A 21,390-nucleotide genomic window follows, 5' to 3' on the forward strand; every position below is an offset into this window, starting at 1 on the left:
TTGTTTTGCAATGTAACAAACCAGTGTTTCCTCAAACATCCTAAAACTCAGGTAACCGGATTGTGTTCAATCATTAGTAACGGTTAGTTAATGGAAAAAAAGTAAATGGTAATACTAATCAAAATTAAAGACGAGTAGAAATAAAAATAACGTCCAAAAACGATAGACTACAACACACTACCCCTTGTCCTTGGAATGAGTGTTTATGAGTATAACTACTCCAATGTGCTTATATATATTAAAGTGTACCACTTTACATACCACTTTAGTGGACGGCGATGTAAATGACATGTGCAGCTCGACCTATGTCTCGTTGTACTAGGTAATGTAAACTTTATCACAAAGAACAGGTAGGACTATTAAGGTTGTGATAGTGATTGAAAATTTACGAGAGGTCGAAATTAATGCGTATCATTTATTTCTTACCGAGAAATTATCTACCGACTTACACGACGAAAGAGAGTGATAATGAGACTGAAGAACTAACAAGACGTCTATTGTCTATCGCGACGACCTTAAAGTCGCAAACAGTGAATATTGTGTAAAAGGGGTTAACTTTTTGTCATAAATCGTTCCAATTGTTGAGTTATGTCGAATGTCAAGATCAAGTCGACTTAGACTGAAGGTCATTCTCCCTTATGAAACAACCTGTGTGTGCCAATGTGGTTATGTAGACCATTAGAACGTTTTCAACACACCATATCTATATGTACTCCACGAGGCTTATACCATTAGAAGGGAAAGCTTAATATATCATCTATGCTTTGCTCATACCGCTAATGTGGCTTTACCGGCTTTCACGAGAATTACATAATTAGACAGTATATACTATAAACGTATTGTATATGTACGACTTAAGATCACGTATTGTTGATAGGGTGAACACTTGTCGTAAGTACTGCTACAAACCATGTCGGTAGATGGACTCATACCTTTTTATTTACTAATACCGTTTTGAATTGGAATTTATTATTAGTGAAATTACCCAGGGTTATTTTGTAAATAAGGGGTCGTGAAAACTTACGTATGTCACTGTAACCTAAGGTTCAGTTTTCACGTAAAGAAAGAGGACATCCTTAATTGATCGTGTTTCACGTTAAGGTCTTGTTTCGGTTCCACGAAATTTTTGCACGTATTTGTAGGATCCGTCCTTCCGGCCATGTTTGTTTGATCACCATTTATTTCTGAACATTGTCGGGTTCCGGGGGAAGTTTGTTGTTGTTTACGCGGGTGGATAATTCACGGGTACGTATTGTTTACACTTTTGACCTTTTAGGTGTACTTACATGTAAATGTTTACTTAATTGTAAACTTAAAGTTCTTAGGACATTATTCCCGACAGACAGGAGTATTTCGGTTCATTCATTTGTAGACATATTTCTATGGGTATTTTCACCTTTTTGACCTATGTTTAGTTTTAGTTAATGTTTAATTTAATGTAAATTTCTCTAGACGTTTATTTCCCACCAGCAGGAGTACTCGTTTCATTTGGGTTGTAACCATAGATAAATCTAGGCTTTCATGTTATATAACTTGGTGACAACGACGCACAGTAAAAGGGGGATTACTATTGTCTCTCCACTTAATATTGAGTGGTACTTTTAACAAGGTCACTTTCACCCAATATCCACTGTACATCTTGATCCTTATTCGACTACTATTGGCGGAACCAGGATGAATCAATTCCTTTTTCACCCTCCCAAAGAAAAAAATTATTGTCATCGGGAAGGAGACGGAAAAATAGTCGGGTATTCAGACGAGAGAAGAGTAGTTCGTGCTACTCTCGTCGCGACTTGTCAGGAGAGCGAACAGTCCACGGGAACACTAAACTAGAATGACGGCGTATAAACTCCAGGCCCACAAAACTAAAGTTTCCACCACCCTCATTAGGGGTTCACCACCTTTCAGAAACGGTCAATGTGGGGGGCTCTTTCAGGGTCGACTTGTTGCAAAATGTTTAGCGATTCTAGGGCGCGGAGAAAGAGACCTATTAAAAATTTATAGAGGTTCGCCGGTCTGGTACAACCGACACTCGGTCGGGCGCTCGTACCAGGGCGCGCCGTGCACGAACAGCGGGCGCAAAACTAATGCAGTAGTGTTGTTGGTGCAATCAAATGGGTTGCATTGGGCAAAAAAGACAACTGTAAGCACTATAAAAAAAGCCACGATTCTTGGAAAGCCGCTTCGGCTTTCCCGGAAAATTGGTAAAAAATCCGGGCTATTAAAGCCGCCGCTTATAAGCCACCGTAGGTCATTATGTGACAAAATAGTTTAACAAGGATATGGACCCTCGTTAAAAATACTTTTACATGGACAGATTCATGGCATATTTCGGGTAAACGGAGTGTTTGTCGGCGCTAATGAACGGTCCGACGTTCTTACGTTCTGTGTAAAAAGATTCCTTGAGACTAGTATTATCCGTTATCACCGTTATGACCAATCTCTTCGTCCGAACACTGACCCTTTCGAACGCTTTACATTTTAGGTCCACCCTTCACTTTTTCGTCTTGGAACGGAACTCGTTCAGGTGAATTAGGAGTTCACCGGGTGTCTAGGTCTGGACACCCCAACAATGAATCCCGGGTCTTAAGGGACCACACTTGACACTTTCTTGTCTTCGTAACGAGAACCACTTTTCAGGGACCACTCATATTAAAATTATATATAACATATAAATCCAATGATGGGTCCCAAACATTTAGAAGATGTTAAATTCTGTCTAAAACAATAATAACTTACATAAATCTTTATAAAATTATTTGACATTAAAAATGGTCCGTTGTTCACTACATTGGAATCTTTCCCTTCGTTAGGAGTTCGTTTGAACGTAGGTGGGAACCCACCTCCTGCGTAACCTGTAGAGTAAGCCTCACTATTACCACTCAGGTGACATTTAAACGTAACGAGTCAGGTGTACATCACAAATTTCCAAGGTCCGTAGTTAAAAATCTATTTATAACGAAAATGAATATCCTCGTTACTTCCAACTCTTTAAAATATACTTATATACATACTACACTATAAGTAGTTGTCTGTTTCCGTAACAGTTTGGTAGTCGGAAAACCAAGAAATATGCTACTCCAACCGAATAAGTTATAAAAGAATAAACAGGTACCTTTCTGGTATTAGTTGTTACCAGAATCAGGTAGACAGTGGAGGAGAAGACGAAGACTGTGAGTCAGTGGTTCGAATTAACCCAAGGATGCATTTAGAAAATTTTTGTGGAGGTGTGTAATCAAACGTAATTCTTATATTATGCTAGTCGTACTGGTCGAAACAAAATTCCTTAATGTTATCCATACCACTTCGTTATAAGTTTTTTACTATTGCTATCTTCATACAGGGTAATTTTAATTTGTATATAACCTTATTTACGTACAAAAAAAAGAGAATTATATTATGTCTGTAGCTTCATTCTAACTGGCAGTGGCCTCTGGAACGTCTTTAGATTGGTACCATATGGGCAATTATACAGTAGTTGTTCTCCCACCCTCTTGGACCCTGTAATACTTGCTGGCAACCCTTAAAAAACGGAACTTCCTGATCAGTAAAGACCTTTTTATTGTAACCCTAAGACCATCGGGGCTCGAACACGGTTAGCTACGGACCCTCAGGAGGATAGTGACCTTTGTACCGAATGGGTGTTTCTTCGATTTCCATTGATGATCTACTTAAAGTAGTTCTTTCCACGAGAACGGGTTTACCCTACCCACTTTCCGAAAGGGGGTTTTCAGGGAACCTGGACTTTCGTTGTTTTATGTCACGGGGACCTGACATTCCTAAAAGAAGGTCGGCGAGAACACTTGGCTACGGGTAAATTTTTTTTTTTTTGTGGTTAAGTTTGGAGTTTCCAAACCCTCTTTTACCACCCTTTACCAACTACCTGGAAACCCTTCTGTACAAAAGTACATAATTCACTCCTTCCCAATGTGGAGGAGGAGTTTCGACAAAATTTAGTTTTTACGAAATACAAATGCACTTAAACATAACACGATTTTTACGGTAACAAAGAAAATATCGACCTCTTACCTTACAAAACCGCTAAACGGTTTCGGACAAGTTTAATATTATTACAGAGCCTAAATATGACTGGATGTGGTGCACTTTTGCTAAATGTTTAGACAAATTGCTTGTGTGCCCTTACATGATCAACCGTTATTGCACTTGATGGAACCTTTTAAAAAGTGAGAAGCTTTTCTTAATTCTTTCATTGTAGATGTATAATGACATTAAATGATTACATTCTATTCTATAGCAAAAAGCAATAAATGATTTCTCACTTTTGGCAAAGAGCATTGTCCACCTCAAGACGAGTAACATTTAACCACACCTCGGAGCGCTTAATTCTCTCTCCACCGTGTGTGTGTGTGTGTGTGTGTGTGTGTTGCATGCATGTAGCAGCCGCGTGTGTATAAACTGCCCCGCCCCCTCGCACACAGACGGGGGAGAGATCTCCCTTACCAACGTGATTTCACATGTGTAGTTGTGTCCTATATTACCACAATGATAAGAACAAGTTAAAAAGAAAAATTCTTACAGCCGGTCAGGAACACAGTAGGAATGGCCAGTATATAAGCCAGGGCAGCGGGGAAGGTGAAGCTACAAAAAAAAGCATAGTAACAGGCAGTTAACATTCAACTTGTATTATCCACAAACTAATAAGAAAGTCTAACAAGACAAAGATTGGATTTATCACGTATTTAATTTGAAAGCAGTATCAAGTTATCTTATAATGTTAATGTTGCATGTTAAACTTCAATTAGGTTACTTAAACATTACTACACAACTAAGCTAGGTTAACAGTTAGCTAACTGCTGTAGGCCTATGTTAACGGTTGCTAATGTTAATCTATCAAAACCTGATCAAAACACAGTCGATAGCGTTAATGTTAGCTATAAAGCTACCTGTTTAAGTATGATATAATACACCCAAGGCTATAAATGAGCTACTTACTTAAAACGGAGAACCGTAGAGAACCTTCACCTCACGACAGCGGAGCTACGCAGGCAGCTGAGTTCGGTCCTTCAGATTCCGAATGGAAAATGGAGGGAAAAGTGGCGGGCTGCTTGTGTATGCACATGCGCAGACAGGACAGTATATGTGGTAATTAAATTGTACTTATTTTTTTCTAATTAGGCTACTTTTAAATGAAGGAAATTAGCTAATTTTAAACAGTGACAATATATGTTAAGATTAATTAAAAAAGATAAGACGGATGCAATAACACATTCAAAAATATTTTTAAAAAGGCTATTAAAACATGTAACATCTAAAAGGGGTCATAATCAGTTTTTTCAATGTGTTTTGATGTGAGAAATGACAAAAAAGATGGTTCCAGAATGATTCAGAAGTGGGAAAGTGAATAAAGCAACCTCTGGGTTAAAAATAACCCAGGCAGGTGTTCAACTGCAATTGAAACCCTAATAACCCCTTTGACCCAGCATGAACAACCCACCAGTGTGTTTACAGTACCCAAATAACCCATAATTATGACCCAGCCAAATCAACCAAGCAATGTGTTTATAGAAATAACCCAGCATTTTTTAGAGTGCAGCTATTACAGTGTTTAAATTCAATCCCCCTCCCTACACAACCACACTAAAATAAACTTTGATTGACCTTTTTGCAGACAGAAGCCAAAGTGATCTAATTTCCAAAAACTATTTCATAAAGTATGTATATTTAGGTGCAGTATAATAACGGTTTTCCTATAATTATTTTTTTAAAACAACACAAGATATACAAAGGGTATCCAAAGCAGCTTATAAACGGTAATGACTTTGTTTTCTCAGTCTTGTATCAATCACGTTTAGTAGGCTATTAAACACTAAATGTGCACTCAGTGTTACTCCAATATTTTGCCTTTTCTCAACCTCATCAATTCCACTTTCTATCGATCGGAGAGTAAAGCCCTCCCATTGTGCGACAGGATCATTTAAAGTGCCCACCAGACCAAAACAATAAAGCCTATGTTCAAACCCATGTATCCTGCCTGGAGCACATTTCATTTGGCGAAGAAAACAACACTTAGACTCTGGCAGCAGAAATGCTACAGAGAGATCGAAATTCCCTTCTCCATCATCTTAGGGTTTGTCTGTAGGCTGCAGCAGCACTCTGGGTCAAACAGTGGAAAAGTAAATCCATAGATGTGAAGCCTGTGAGCGCACAGACAATTGCATAAGCCCCTCCATCCCCCAGTAGATTAACCTCCACTGATAACCATAGGATTCAGAGCTGGAAGGCTGTCCCATCATGAGGGTATAACTGAATAGGAGGTATATATTTTTAGACTTGCTTTACCTCTCACAAGACAATAGCAGGAATGTACAATAGCAAAGCACCGCACAAGTACATTATATTGTTCCGTTCGAATAATTTAACCACTATAAGACTTTCTAATATTTTTTCTTTCTCATTGTAAAATGTTTTTATTTTGGATTGCCTACCGGTTTGCCCTGACTTGTTTTGACACATATCTGGATTTACAGTTGAGTATAAAGACTTACCTGTTATGGCCTTTTATGGCGTTTAAGTAACTACTATTGCATCATTGGTGAACACAAAAGACCTGAATGGGAAAGAAAATGTTTGTTAAATAACAAAACAAATAACAAAACAATCTTTGTTTTTCAGTACCGTTAACCACAAGTAGACATGTGTATAACTTCTTGATAGAGGTGAGTATATGAGTAAAAAGTGTATAACATTGGGTTTATTGATTAAATATTAAAAAGGGAATATGATTTGATCGATGAGATATGGCTGTACATTTTTGCTGGTAGTCTTGTTTTGTGTCTTACGAACACTTTTTGAATGGTAAAAACACTAATGTACTTTCATCCAAAGGAACTTTAACTGAGAAAAGAAGCAGTTTGCTAACACTACCCTGCTGCTTTGTCATTGGGTTGCCAGCAATATCATAATATATACTTATAATGGAGTTGTTTCATTTTTGCTTCCAATAATAGCACTATAATACTTTTAGCTCAAGCAGATTCCATTCCTCCACGTCCCATAATGGGCAGCAGCTGATCAACAAGGCTGTGTAGATTTGGCTCATTAATTAATGAACAGTTAGCCTATACAGTAACAGGTGTGCAGTGGGGTGTGCCCCTGCTTTCAGCTTCCATTGTGACTCAGACGATTATTAGTGAGGAGTCAACCTTCTATTCATTGGATTTGTTTTTTCAACTGTATATTCTTTATGAAGCCTCCTTCATAAACCTAAATATGCCATAGAACTTTAACAATGTTCCCTTAAGATGCATCAAGTTAGCTGGGTTTAGTCAGAACTGGACAGGAAAAGAAGCTTGATTGTCAAAATAAAAGTAATACACTTTTTAAATATCCTTTTAAAGGTGATAATGGGTTAAAACAAGATGTTGTGCTATAAAAACACCACTTAATTGTTATGTTAGTTTTGATTTTACTAAAAAGCCAAGCCAAATAATTGATAATAATTTTCTCACATCCTTTTTTTTACTACTTCAAAACAAAGAAACATCATCTTAAAATACATCAAAAATAAAGATTCCTGTGCAGACGCCTTAATATAAAAACATTCATTTGATAATGATCATGAACTAATAACATTGAAACTTAATGTTGTGGTTCTTGACAATACATTAGTGAAACCTTTGTTGATATGCACTTATGGAAATGTGTTGCATGTTTACTATAAAACCATTTCAGTGCTTGGATTCACAGGAAGCTTTAAGCCAATTTCCTGCACTGTGCACGAAGGAGAAACAAAGGAGAAAGGGCAGACCGAACCAAACCTAGTAGTGGCAGACCGAACAAACCTAGTAGTAGAAAAGAAAAGTGAGGATACAAATGTGTAGGATGCACGACAATAAGGTAGACACATTTAGTTGAAATGATCTCTTTATCTTTGTGATATTTTTTTTTAGACGAGGCTTTGTTTTGAAGGCATTAACCGGAAACGGTGTCAGTAGTCATGTGTAGCTCTTCGCACAGGTTCCACAGCTCTCACTCTTCACAGCGACTCGGCAGAGGCTAAAGGGAAACGTTTGTGGACACTTGACAGCTTCCAGAGACTGCTATGACATCTCGCAGGTAAAGTCGCGTTACTTTTCTAGACTTTCATTATTAAAACCTTCATTTTGAAAAACCTCTCCACACTGCACGAGCCGCCAGAGACTGTCCTGGCGAGACTGAAGTGAGGCTCCTGGAGAGAGAAAAGAAGGGCGCCTCAACTTTTCTCCAGTCAGACCCCTGTGAGAGACGCACTTGACGCTTCATATTTAAACTTCACTTAAAGAATATATTAAATGTTTGCCGGTTAAATTAGGAACTAGCACAGAGCTACACTATATTTGCTAAACGTGTGGTGACAAATTAAAGCGGAGACGCGCTGCAGAGTTAACTTACAGTTTAAAAAACCTGCGTCAAGTTTTCATGACTTGCATTTATGAGTCATGTGAGTTATTATTGAGTAGCATCTAAGTCAGAGAAGTTCAACTAAATGTGTCTACCTTATTGTCGTGCATCCTACACATTTGTATCCTCACTTTTCTTTTCTACTACTAGGTTTGTTCGGTCTGCCCTTTCTCTTTGTTTCTCTTCGTGCACAGTGCAGGAAATTGGCTTAAAGCTTCCTGTGAATCCAAGCACTGAAATGGTTTTATAGTAAACATGTAACACATTTCCATAAGTGCATATCAACAAAGGTTTCACTAATGTATTGTCAAGAACCACAAAATTAAGTTTCAATGTTATTAGTTACTGTTCCTTTAAACAAAACCTTTATTAATGCTTTATTTATAACCATACTAAACTTCTGTTGTATACTTGTACAAAATGTATACTTTTAGTCCTGGCATGAATGTAATGTGGCTTCACTCTGAGAGCTTTGGTAGTGTGAATAGAATGTATATTTATTCTTACAATAACTCACTATTCTTCCTTTATATTATTAACCTCGAGTGCGTCTGTGGGCTTTTTGTAGATCTCCCTGAAACATTGACCCGCTTAGTGCGAGGAATTAGGAGCTGTGATGAACAGCATAAACATGAGTAGATAAGTGTACATGTAGTTATGTAGACTTACCATTATTTGTTTATATAATGTCAGATTATTCTTTCTAGGTGGTTTCCAGCGAGTAACCCGAGACATGAATAAGTAAAGTTATCATAATAGAAATGTGTTTTGTTGGTGTCGTTTGCTGTGGTATGTGATTTTTGCAGTAAAATACACACATTTACACAGTGGTGTAAAGCACACACTTTATTAATGGTATAAAACAACTGGTGCAGATTTCTATGCAAGGTGACCTCAGAAATGTTGACTCCAGCTATCGCCTTGTTTCTTGTACATTATGGCTGTTTTGGACTCAAGAAAAATGCAATGTCAGCAATCAGGGAGTTTATAGTTGATACAAATAGCACGATATGGGTGGAAAAGATTGCACATGTGTCGTGCCAGGGTGACATGTGACTGTTGTGTCCTGTATGCCTCTTAAAAGTTGTGATGGTGTAATGATATCGAGTTTAAAGAGCCATTCTACTGATTTTAATATAATCTTCACAAAACACAAAGTCATTTATTTCTGTGATGCTTCGTAGAATGCTAACTTGAAATTGTTTTCACAATAGAGTCTCAAAAGGTATGTCTTAGACAGTAATATTGTAACTTGTAAATCCTTGTAAACCTAGTCCAGTTGCTGCTTATTCATCAGACGATTGCAAGGATGTTGGGGAGTCCTTTCCGTTTGATGGTTCAGTTAACTAATGCAATAGACAATTTGGGTAATCACCTTAAACTTCTCATTTCACTTTTATTTTCACTTCCAAATATTGAATTTGGGGAAATGACGGGACTCAATTGGACTTAAAAGCTGTCGACTCGCTAGCAGGACCTACTGATGTGAATGTTGGTCTAGTGTTGCTTTCTTATCTGAAATAGCAATAGTACCCTTTTAAAAGAAATCAAAATGAGCGTGTATGCTGCTTTTTATAACATTAGAGCTATAAAAAAACAAATAGTTGCGAACAAGAGTATGCATTTCTGCCTCTTTTCTGGGAATGAATGCCGATTGTAGCCTTTCCCACTTAAGACAAAGCCAGGTGTGAGTGGGTTTTAGCAGGGTTTTTCCAAACTGGAACATTAATAAGACCAGTGAGTAAAATGTGTTGAGAAGTGATAGGAATATCGGTTAAAAAACATTGACTATTAGTGCCACAATTCCTCACTTTATGAAATCTATTTCTAGGAAATGTAGCCTTAAATTGGTAACCATTGATCAAAAACCCTTGTGAGTTGACAGAAGCCACCAGCAGGCTACGATCCGAGATAGTGGGAAAACACTGAGACAGAGTTTGAAGTTGTTTTCATCTCAGCCGGTTTCCATGGTTCGTCACCGGCAGAAACACATAGGACTGTTGCTCTGTGGCTCGTTCTCTACTTCCTGAGCTGAAATACCACAGGGGAACAATGTTACATGGCGTGCCATGTCGATCAGACAGACCTGCTCTCCTGTTGATAACAGAATCACTCTCCAGCTCATGAGGGTTTTTTAGATCATTATTCTCATAGTCAATATTATTTGAAGGAACCATTTGGAATGTCCCTTATTGTTTTAGTACCATGACAGAGTTCAGAGTAACGCTGTGATAAACGGGAATCTCTCACATTGCTGATTCTTTTTTATTTCGCCAGTTGATTGTGTGTAGTATATCAAACTTTCCACTATTGGAAATCACCTCTGCCCCCCACTTTGTTTATAGAGGAGACCTCATCTGTCACTGAAAGTCATTTGACCAGCGGAGAGCAGTGAGTCAGTGTTGTGGATAAGCCGACAGGAAAACAACAGCCATGTGGGGGAATGAGATAGCACGGCAACATTTCCACGAGTGCTCCGAACTACTGTCAGGGTTTCTTTTCACATTTTATTCAGACGCAAAACAATACAGATAGTGTAGAAACAGAACTAGAGGTGAAAAAGTCAAAAAAGGGTTAAAGTAAAATAAAATGGTGTAAAAATACAGGTAAAAGTACTAAACTAGTAGCATTAAAAGTAACAACAATAAAGGTACTTATTATGCATAATAGCACATTTCATAATCATACAATTCAATTTATTGTTATAATTAGTGATGCAAAGTAAAGGTGACGTTTATTTGACTTACTTTGGGCAGCTTAACCTACAATAATATATAATAAAATACTAAATGATTTGATATTTATTATCTGTATCTCTAAAGTAGCTAGTAACCAAAGCTCTTAAATACAGGAAGTTGGGTCAAATATGTACTATTAGCCTCTAAATTGTTGTAGAATATAAGTTTATAGTAGCATAAAGTGAAAAATACTCAAGTGAATAAGTTATTCTTAAGTATAGTACTTGAGCAAATGTACTTTTTCAACCACTGGACACAACAATAAAGTCTTTCTCAGCCCTACTTTGGATCTTGAAATAGCACTTAATGCTAATGAGGTCAAGGGTCAAAAGTGTTTGAAAAGGTATAAAGGCTATTCCAGGTTTCTGTAGGAAACGTTGATTTGATCATTTCAGAACTAAACCCAGTTCCCGGTTAATACTGTCATGCCTACTGTTCTTTGAATATTCAAGTCACGCTCATTTCACTTCAGGGAGAAGTACAATGGTCTCGCTAGCTTTGGCTGCTAATACAAATACTAACTTCTCTTTGCCGACATATTATCGCCTATGGCTTCTTTTTTACAGGAAGAAGTACTCAAATTGTATCTGCTTATTTCTCTACATCACGGGAGTGTCACTACTTTAATGGTATACATATTACTTTTTTATTGCGATTTAAAGTTATCCTACTGTTACAGAAAATAATGGCAAATGTGGAATAAAATACACCGAATGTATTTTGAATTAGTCTTTTAAGTCTTCAATTTCTGCAGAAAAGCTCATTCAATTCAATGTTTTTTCCATCAACACATTCAATCTAGTAAGCCCTTAGTTTTGCATAGTCAAATGAGATGCGGAGAATCTTAGCAAAATATCATCATGCAAATGTATGATGCATTTGCTTTTAATACTAAGATTGCATTTGGTAAAATGTTCCTGTGATGCATGGGAAATGGACTAAATGAACCACAGCTGTAATGTGCTAATGGTAAGACGGTTGTTTAAAGTGCCTTTAAGTGGAAAAAAGAGAGCCTATAAAACATTATTCACAAAATGCAAATATGACCTCTTAGTGAGAAGCATTAGTTTAATGTCAAACATACTGCTTTTCTGCCAATTCATCACTCTATACAAATTGAAAAGTTGATTATTCCATCATTTTAATCTTTTGCCTGCTGATACATTTTGCAATAAAATTGCAGAGTGCTATGTTAAAGAGAGACAATTATGAAGACTTTTTAAGTGATCGCTCTGTATCCTCATTTTCTTTCTGTCGTGTTTGAACTACTTTCTGCTTCTCACCAAATTGAACTTTCTTGTTGTCTGTTTAAAAAAAGGTTGGATGTGTCTGTGAAGTAGTTATTTATTAACCATTAATGCCCAGAGCCACTTCGACTCTGTGTTTGATAAGTACTGTTGACTCCATGTAAAGTCACAAACTATGGATACCCTGTGCTATTAGCCGCTATCGTACCACTAAAGAACTCCTTTCAAAGCTTTTCACCACTGGTCATATCATTGCCAGCGCTAATGATTTATTCGGCTTCTGCTTGCTGACACACTTTGCAAAACATTCGCAGTGATTGCCAGAGTTCTGCTATGTTGCCTTCCTGGTGCTACACAGAGTGAAGCATCTGGCAATGGGGGGTGTGCGAGTTTTGCACCTCATGTAAATAGCCCGGATCACCAGCCGGGCTAAAAATATCCGCAACATTGCCAAAACCCACACCCTGGGCTTGTCTGTGACCAATTTAGCCCGAGCAGGGGCTTTCATGCTGCGCTGCGGCTACTAAGTATATCACCTTTTTGTCAGCGGGCCTAGACATGCGCGCTTTAAATAGACAACCAGGGCTATATTGAACTTGAGACATTATGTAAGAGGATAGAGCGGTGGCTGGATGCACACCCCGTCTGTTTCTCCTCCACCAGGCCTAACCTGCAGCCCCCAGCTGCCTCCGTCTCTCCCACAGCACAACCTGTGTCTCGTCTCCCTTCCTGTCCACGTCTCTTCAGATAAAACCAGGCGTTAGAAATCTCCTTTTCTTTGTCCTGTCTCTGTCTCTGTCTCTGTCTCCCTCTGCCCCAAGACCAGTTGCAGGGAAATGGGGCGCCTGGTGGTTATCAAAGGCAATCCTATTCTTGGAAAGCCCTGAGTCACTCCTGCAGTCATGATCTAAGGAGGGGGGGGGGGAGGTACTTGGATGGGGAGGGCAAGCTGTTCAGTGTGTGTTAAAGACTTCTAAGAACATTGGCAGTAGTGCAGTACTACACAGACAAATGATTTGACGTGTAAAAAGCTACACATATTTTTTGGGTTCTTTATCTGTTACATCACTCAAGAGGGGAGATGCTATAAATGGTCTTTTACAGTGTATTGTAGATTATTTAGACTATTGCGGGTTTCTTAATTTTTTGTTGAAAGAATGTTATGACCTACTCTATACTTTAAAATGTCAAAAACTTAAAAAAATGTCTTATATATAGTTTGCCATGTAGACATGATTAGCTCCTAGTGAGTTTCATTATTATTGAGGTTTAATACAGCCTAGGGGAAGAATCAGAAATTCTTAACAAAAAGAGAGATATTTGCAATTGATTCATTATTTTTCAACTTATCTTTTCAATATGCATGTCAAGTTATGTATTGAACTATAGCATTCACAAAAAATAATAATAATCTAACTGACAACTGACATGAGATCATTGAAAGTACATCAACTGTTGAACGCTTCCAATGTTACTACATTTGGTTGACTTGACACCCGAACACTTCCAAACAAATGAGCAGTTCAATACTCTTTATCACTGAGTCCCAATAACCAGGCCATTTCTACAAGCGTTTCTTGGTGAGTGATGGCCCAAAGGTTAATCATTACACTGAGTAACACACACTGAAAGAGAAAGGGCAAATACATTTTGTCCTGCGCTGTGACAAAACAGAGACCCAGATCACAAAATAATAGTTTCACTGCGAAATATCAAAACATGCTTCCAAGAAATCTATCCAAAGCCCTGCAGCCACGATTGCACAAGTGACATTTAGGGCAATGAGTTTCATAATTGAAAATAAAATGTCTTGTTTGAATGCCTTGTATTAAAAAACGTCTTACCGAGCATCCAAAATGTTTGTTGTCTTCACCAAGGTCTTATTTCACCGAAGATGTAACTGACTTACTAGCTTACTAGCTTCTTTCAACAATATTAATATTGTGTTTAACACATGCATTCTCATGCCCTGATCTTGCCAACTGTTAAAGGATTTACAATGTGCTTTACACTTTTACACTCACAATTGTTTTAGGTCACTTTGTAGTTTACCTTGGGTAAGTTTAACGTGGCTTTACATTTCCAGCTGTTGTAGCTTTAGCGATGGCAATGTCTGGTGAATTGGTAGGAAGTCTTCCACTCATTCATGGTCCCCAGAGGATAATTCATTATGACTCTGGTGAAATCCTGACATTTCCTTTCGAACCACAATGGAGTTGACATTTTTCTTTTTTAAAGTGAAATGGCTTAAAAACATTTTACCATGAATGTTGATGTTCATGTTCCCCTCAGGAAGAATGTATGTGACTTTGGTGATTGCCAAACTATTTATCATCAATCACAATTTCGTTGATTTACCCTTTATCAACCACATTGGAAATATCCTTAGATTGTCACACAATCCAGAAGTCACGCTCAGGTTGTTAGACATTACTCTGCAGTCTACTATTGCCATGAATCTTTTCTTCTGCATTTCTTTTCAAATGTATCTGCAAGCTGCTAAATTAATACCCTAATGGCGTACTGCTGAATTGGCTGGATTGTGGGGGGTTTAGCTTTGGCTAGGGGCTAACTATGATCCGGTGTAACTACGCCACGTACGATTAGGTGTAATCTCCAGGCACGGGCAACACAGCTGTTGCATTTGGCCTCCGACAGGATAGGAGGCGGGACCTTGTAGCTGGCCCGGTCTGATCTGTGTCACAGCCAGAGAAAGCTCTAGAGCGGTGGTTCAGGTGGGGAGCCATTGCACAGCCGCTAGGCGTTACGGCTACAAAGGTGAGGGTGATGCGGAGAACAGAGGGTGGTCGGACCAGCCTGCCAGCGCCTGTCGCATGGGTCCGAGGTGGGGAATGAGGGGATGCAGGGGCCGACTGATAGTGTCGGGCGCTGGTATCAGGCCTGCTCACACTCACCCAAATCCCAGATTAAAAAGCCCCCACCCCCTTGCTCTCCCTCCTGCAGTCTTTCCCTCTGTTTAACACTCTTACAAAGCACCCCCCCTTCTCTTTCGTTCACTGTCTCTGTCTCACTCTATCTAACCCAATAACACTTTTACAAGCTACCCCCTCCCCTCCGCCCTCCGCATCTCTAAATCTCCCCTGCTCCCTCCCGCCTCTCCTGTGTAACAGTGCCCAGTGCTGGATTACTAAACTGTGAGGCAGCCCAAGCTAGGGGGCTGTGGCAGGTTTAGACCACAATGGTGAGGTAGGGCAAAAGCGATCCAAACTAAACTCAGCCACACGTTCTGCTGCTTTTAGGAAACCCCTCACAATTATTTGAACTCCTCCTTCTTCCGTTAATAATGCCTTTAAGAATACAGTACATAAATATAGCAGGTGAATGTAGAGGGGTATCCATTTGTAGAGAATTTCACTTCCGTGCATTGATGTGTGCTTGTTGGTGTTTCAGAATGTTTGGGATACAAATTTGGTCCAGTTTTAAAAAGGATTAGGGTTTGCTTTTGCAAGTGGAGACAGGGTCCGTCTGTAACCCTGACACAGTTGCTGCTGCTCGTGTGTGTCTGAAGCACTGCTCCACGGTGTGTGCCTGGTCCCAGCCCGTCTTCCATTGTTTGGACAATCTGACGAGTGACAGCACTGTGATGAGGGATTAGATATGGATTAGTGACACAAGGCATTCCTGCCCCACTATTATTATTTCTCCGTATGAATCTGTGTAGGATTAAAAACAATACCACAAGTAATCTGTCCACCATCTGACACACATGACATGTCAATGGCTCTCTAGTATAGTACCATTGTTGTGAAGGGCTTTGACGGGAGGAACACATATTGTCAAATAAAAGAGAAAAAAACATGTTTTTAAAGTAATTATTGTCAGATAATACAGCTGTATACTTTTTCATCTGATAAGAATTTATTTTTGCTGGTATTGCAATTAGCAGTCCGTTTTGCGATTTCAATCAAATTCCTTTAAGCTTTTATATTGGAAAGTTTCTGATTTAAGTCTTGCCAGTTTAAATCTTAAGTCAACTAAGCTGCTTGTAGTTGACCAGCAATGTATCTTTGATACCTGAAACCATGATTATCATGTCAGATATCTTACCGTGGTCCAAAGCTATGCAAAATAAATGTTTCCTCACTGTAATCAGGAGGTCTTTTGAAGTCGGATCTTGTTTTGTGATACATAGAAATATATAAACGATAATAAAGCAGGAAAAAGGTGGCTTTATGCACGATTAGAAATGGGAAAGAATTACACCAAGCAACTGCTATGCATTCTTCAGAATTCAATTTTTCAATGACAATACATCTCTTGATTCACTTTGAATACTGTGGATAATGCTTGTAACACTTTCTTTCCATCCTGATGAGTCATATCCTGTCTGTCCACAAACGCTCCGTCCTCAGCTCAACCGCTTCCAGCGAAATCTCTAACGTAACAGCGAGGGTCATGTCCTATTCACCCTGCGATCTACCGCACTAATCCTCTTGTAATTGGTTAGTATTTTTTATTTGTAAAGTTCCTCCTATAATCTGCTTCCTGTGCTCGTAGAACGAGAGAAAGGGCAGCAGATAGGTTTTGCCCCCCCCCTCGGTGAGGAAAAGCAGGCCAGGTGGAGTCTGGGTCAGATGTCTGGTCTGTCCAATGGAGGTTCTCTGCTCATGCAGGCTGGACTTATATTTAAATCTAAATCAAGCAGACTTTGACATTTTACTAATCACTGGACTAATCCTGTTAGTTCACGAGTGAACCTTCAACAAAAGAGGATCCTTGATAATCCCAATGGAGAAGTGTTTTGCGCAATTTTGGTCGAAATTCTAATAAATGCCTTAATGTCATAAACAAACCAAATCACACATTTAGCATTAGTAATGTGTGATATAGGTGTGTGCATGTAAATGTTCTGCAAAGGCTAAAACCCCAAAGTTTCTCTCACCCCTCCTGGAACATCTCCATTGGACTCCTTTGTTTACTTCCCCAACATAGTTACATCACCATGTAACACTCAAGCTTACCCAGCCGACCATCAGAGCAGACTGGGCGCTGGTTTCAGACAGAGGGTGAAAAGAGGTGCCCTTTTTAACATTAAAGTATGTCAACTTGTCACAGTAGGGGCACCAAATAGGAATATCATTCTGAAAAACTAGCATAGTAGGGCTCCTTTTTAATAACATATCTTTGTTTGGTACAGAAAAAATCCAAAACATATTCATTTAAAATACATGTTTTTATGATAATAAGAAGGATTTTGAAAAAACTATGAATCCCTCCAATATGATGAATCATGTTTCAATTGTGTAAAATGATCCATATTAGTTATATGCCTCTCCTTTGAGCATCATGACTGATTGTCTTGTGTCCTTCACTCTTCACATGTTTCCTCGAAACACGTCAGGCAGCTTTGTGATTGACAAGCAGTCAGTGTCCCTTTAATCCATCTGTTGAAAGCAAAGTGATGCTTCATGTCCACACACGTACTTGTCTGACATTTACATTTTGCTCCCAAAAAGGCAATTTCTATCCTTTTTCATTTATTTTCTGTAAATGTCAGTCCCAGCTCATTTATTCTAAGTCGTTCTGACACACAGAAACTCAATCTATTAACAATGAGAATGTCAGGCTAAGATATCGTTGTTGCTCAGTGTTTATATTTATGCTTTTGTGGTCATACGAGTTATTAAAGAAATTATTTGAAACTGCATTGTGTCCCATAATAGGAGATGAGATTGATCTTTTGTGTGCATTGGCTGCTCTGAAGTGATACAAGATCTGCTGAGCTGACACATGAGTCTTATTTTAATATCACTGTCATGGGTGTGTGTCGTGAAGTGGACAAAAACAGAAAGGCCTAAATGCTAACCCACTGTTGAAGTTTTATTTTGAAGCTTGGAGATATTATCTCATCGGCATGAGCTTCATGAAGGCGCTCAGTGTCACCATCTTTCCGCTCTCCGCTGGGTTATATTCATCAATAATAAGCCTTTGTAATGTGTTGGGGTGCTGGTGAAAGGCTATGATTTAGGATGTGAAATGCCTGATTTCCATGACTCATTTGGTCTATATGTCACTTCCATTCTTGTTGGATCATTGACAGTAACCAGCTTTTTTATTTCCAAATCAAAAGTCAAGAGCGAAAAACTATTTTGGAATTTGTTAAGGATGTGGGGACTTCTTTTTTATTTAACATTTCAACATGTACCTTACATTTCTTATTTTAGTTTGATTTCGCATAACAGAAAATAGATCAAAACATGAAGTGTTTTTTTATTTAGTTAAGTGATGAAATACTTGTTATTCAGACATTCTCTATGTGTTGGCAGGTGAGGGTGAAGTAGTAATGTACAGCGCATTATAATATTATAGCTAAATGCCTGAAACACAACTGCTTGAAATATTTGAAAGGGGCCCTATTGTTTCAACCCATACACTTTTATATTATATTAGTGTTTCTTACATTTATGGAAACAACAATATTGCTTTATTTTCTATTCAAACTGTATTCTTGTCTAAAGCCTGCCTTGGAAACTAATAAAGGTAGAAGTAGCAAACAAGAACACAGCAATCTTGTGAAATGCATTGTACATCAGAGTCTGATGATACGACAGTGTAAGACGACCTAGAAGAGCCAGATTAGTCTCTGTAGTCGAGCTTTGTCCTCTCTTATCTCAATGTAGCAAGAAACTGTCTCTGTGTTGCTTCTCTGAAAAACCTGTTTATTATCTCCATACATGGTTGTCTGGGTGTAAATGTAGGTTGCAGCGTGAAACGATTGGACTGTTGTTATGCATGGGTTCCCCTGTGTTATTAACCATAAAACATATTTATGTTACTGCATATAGGATTAAGAGTTTCAATTAATAAATCCTGCTATTGTTTTCATTCATCAATTAAAAGTGTAGCCTTCAGAATAGGATAATAGAAGCCCATATGGATTTTTTTTATCAATACTCATTTCATTGTATGTCTGGTTATAAAGCACAAAAAAAACACATTATTAGATTGGAGGAGCTGAAACCAGAACATGTGTGGTTGTGTTACCCTGTAATTGAAATATCCTCATTTATTAATTTTCTCCTTCAATTGACTAATCAAATGAAAATAACCGGATCTCTTTGATTACATACTCCACTGGTTGTTTGAATACTCCTTTGAAATGTCAGAAATATTTTCATATTCTTTTATTATTTTTACAATTGTTACACAAAGTGCACATAAAACAAACCTTTTTGGTACAATGTGGCATTGTTGCTCGTTTTAATAGTTTCTGCTATTTCATGCTTCTCACTAAAATTGCACATGCAACCTTTTTTTGTGTGTCACCGATGATAGACGATTCACTTGACCTTATTGCATACGTGTGTCAGTCTCCCTGACACACAAACGGAGCCCCGGGTAGCTAATGGTGCGTTGGATTAGCCTGCCAAGGCACACAGTAGTTAGGGAGGTTTAACCCAATGATCCCCGCTTAAACATGAGCTTTAAATCCTCACAGCTGACGTTCAGCCATTCACCGGGACATTGCTCCTGTATATGCTCACTTACTCTTACGACTATGTGTGAATATAGTTTGGTTTTGACAGTGCACAAAACATAGTTGAGAGGTTGTTTGGATAAATATTTCCCCCCAGTGTTTTTGCAACAGGGGAAGTAACATGTAATCATTAGCTTTGCGGTACTGTAAACCTGAGTGTTCCTCCTGTTTAAACCAGGGCGGGACATACAGTTGGTTTGTATGCACTGTTTAACAAGACAGGGTTAGTGTGGGTTAATATACAAAGAAACATGGACTATGGACTAATGCACCACCATAATCATGGTTACAGATATTGTTAAGAACTGTCGGTGAATACATAAAAAAACAAAACAGAATAAATGGTATATAACTTGACAACACTATTGCTCACAATTTATCTTTAAATCTGATCATAGTTGTCTTTTCATACAGCGCACTTTAATAGCGATTAATATTAACATAAGTGTCATTGAGGAGGACTATTTTGTATTAATGTCGTTTTAATCAGAGTTTTCAATTAAAACAGGAAATACCAACATGCAACATGTGCACCTTATATATCTTTTGTCTTCACTAAAGTAAGTGTTATGGCTTTTACATTTTTGTTAAATGATATTATGGAATACGACAAATAAAAAAGCCATAAGATAAACATTATCTTAGTTTATTACAAAGATATAAGCCATATGACAAAGAGCTTAAATGTGTCTCAATCATCTTGTTCTTTGTGCACTCATTCTTGAAAAGCTAGTGCAAGTCTAAGGCCAAGCTAATACGGGTGCACTTATTGAACCTAATGTGCAAAGGCCAGCTTAGACCCTCTTTGGATTTTCTCAGCAGGATACTTTTTATTGATCAGTGCTAAACAATCGGACGGCATTAGCATTTCTGTTCTTGCTAATTTACAAGAGTAGTATAAAAACGAACACATTTGATTGTGTTCGTCCAATATAAATGTATTAACATTTCGCTATTAAAGTTGTTTGGACAGTATGGTATTTTAGTTTATGCTAATAGCTAGTTGCTAATTTTACCTTACACGCTGTAATAAAGCCAGATTTAGACTATACACATGAAACATGACACATTGCATCAACCATGACTGCTGCATATGAAATATGTAATAGCACTCAAAAAAATTAAAATAATAATAATGACCTCTGATGGTTATGTGAACAACATTTGGACATAAGATTTTTTTAAATGTATTTAGAGCCTGTTTTGTCTCCATGCTTGGGGGACACAGATTGTGTATATTTTTCTCATATGGACACATGGACCATTTTCAGTAACCAGTCTTGTCTTCTGTCCCCTGGCTGCGCTTCAGGTGGTTCCACCCCAACATCACCGGAATTGAGGCAGAGCAGCTCCTGTTGACCCGTGGCGTCCACGGCAGTTTCCTGGCCCGGCCCAGCAAGAGCAACCCGGGGGATTTCACCCTCTCTGTCAGGTAAGGCCTCAGCCTCACTCCCTTGCTTTTTTTCAATTTGATTTTGTTCACCATCAGCCTCACCATTTATTATTT

General features: G+C 38.3%; 1 protein-coding gene and 1 long non-coding RNA gene across 5 annotated transcripts in view; one reads left to right on the forward strand and one right to left on the reverse strand.

Annotated features, from left to right (window-relative positions):
- Positions 1–5,030, reverse strand: part of LOC104956325 (uncharacterized) — a 9,588-nt gene extending 4,558 nt beyond the window's left edge. The window contains exons 1-2 of one of the 3 annotated variants that reach the window (XR_799534.1): positions 4,954–5,030; positions 4,538–4,599 (exon numbers count right to left, since the gene is read on the reverse strand). This is a non-coding gene — a long non-coding RNA (uncharacterized lncRNA). Of the gene's footprint in view, positions 1–4,514; positions 4,600–4,953 lie in introns of all 3 variants that reach the window. The other 2 variants (XR_799535.1, XR_799536.1) reach the window with 2 other exon arrangements.
- A 2,948-nt stretch (positions 5,031–7,978) lies between these two features.
- ptpn11b (protein tyrosine phosphatase non-receptor type 11b) overlaps positions 7,979–21,390 on the forward strand; it is a 36,153-nt gene continuing 22,741 nt past the window's right edge. For both annotated transcript variants that reach the window (XM_010783803.1, XM_010783804.1), the window contains exons 1-2: positions 7,979–8,076; positions 21,193–21,315. In XM_010783803.1, coding sequence (XP_010782105.1) covers positions 8,063–8,076; positions 21,193–21,315 — 137 coding nt within the window. In that variant the 5' untranslated portion in view covers positions 7,979–8,062. The remainder of the gene's footprint in view (positions 8,077–21,192; positions 21,316–21,390) is intronic.

Source organism: Notothenia coriiceps, unplaced genomic scaffold (genome assembly GCF_000735185.1).
Source record: "Notothenia coriiceps isolate Sejong01 unplaced genomic scaffold, NC01 NC01_scaffold00025848, whole genome shotgun sequence".
In the NCBI taxonomy this organism is placed as follows: Eukaryota; Metazoa; Chordata; class Actinopteri; order Perciformes; family Nototheniidae; genus Notothenia; species Notothenia coriiceps.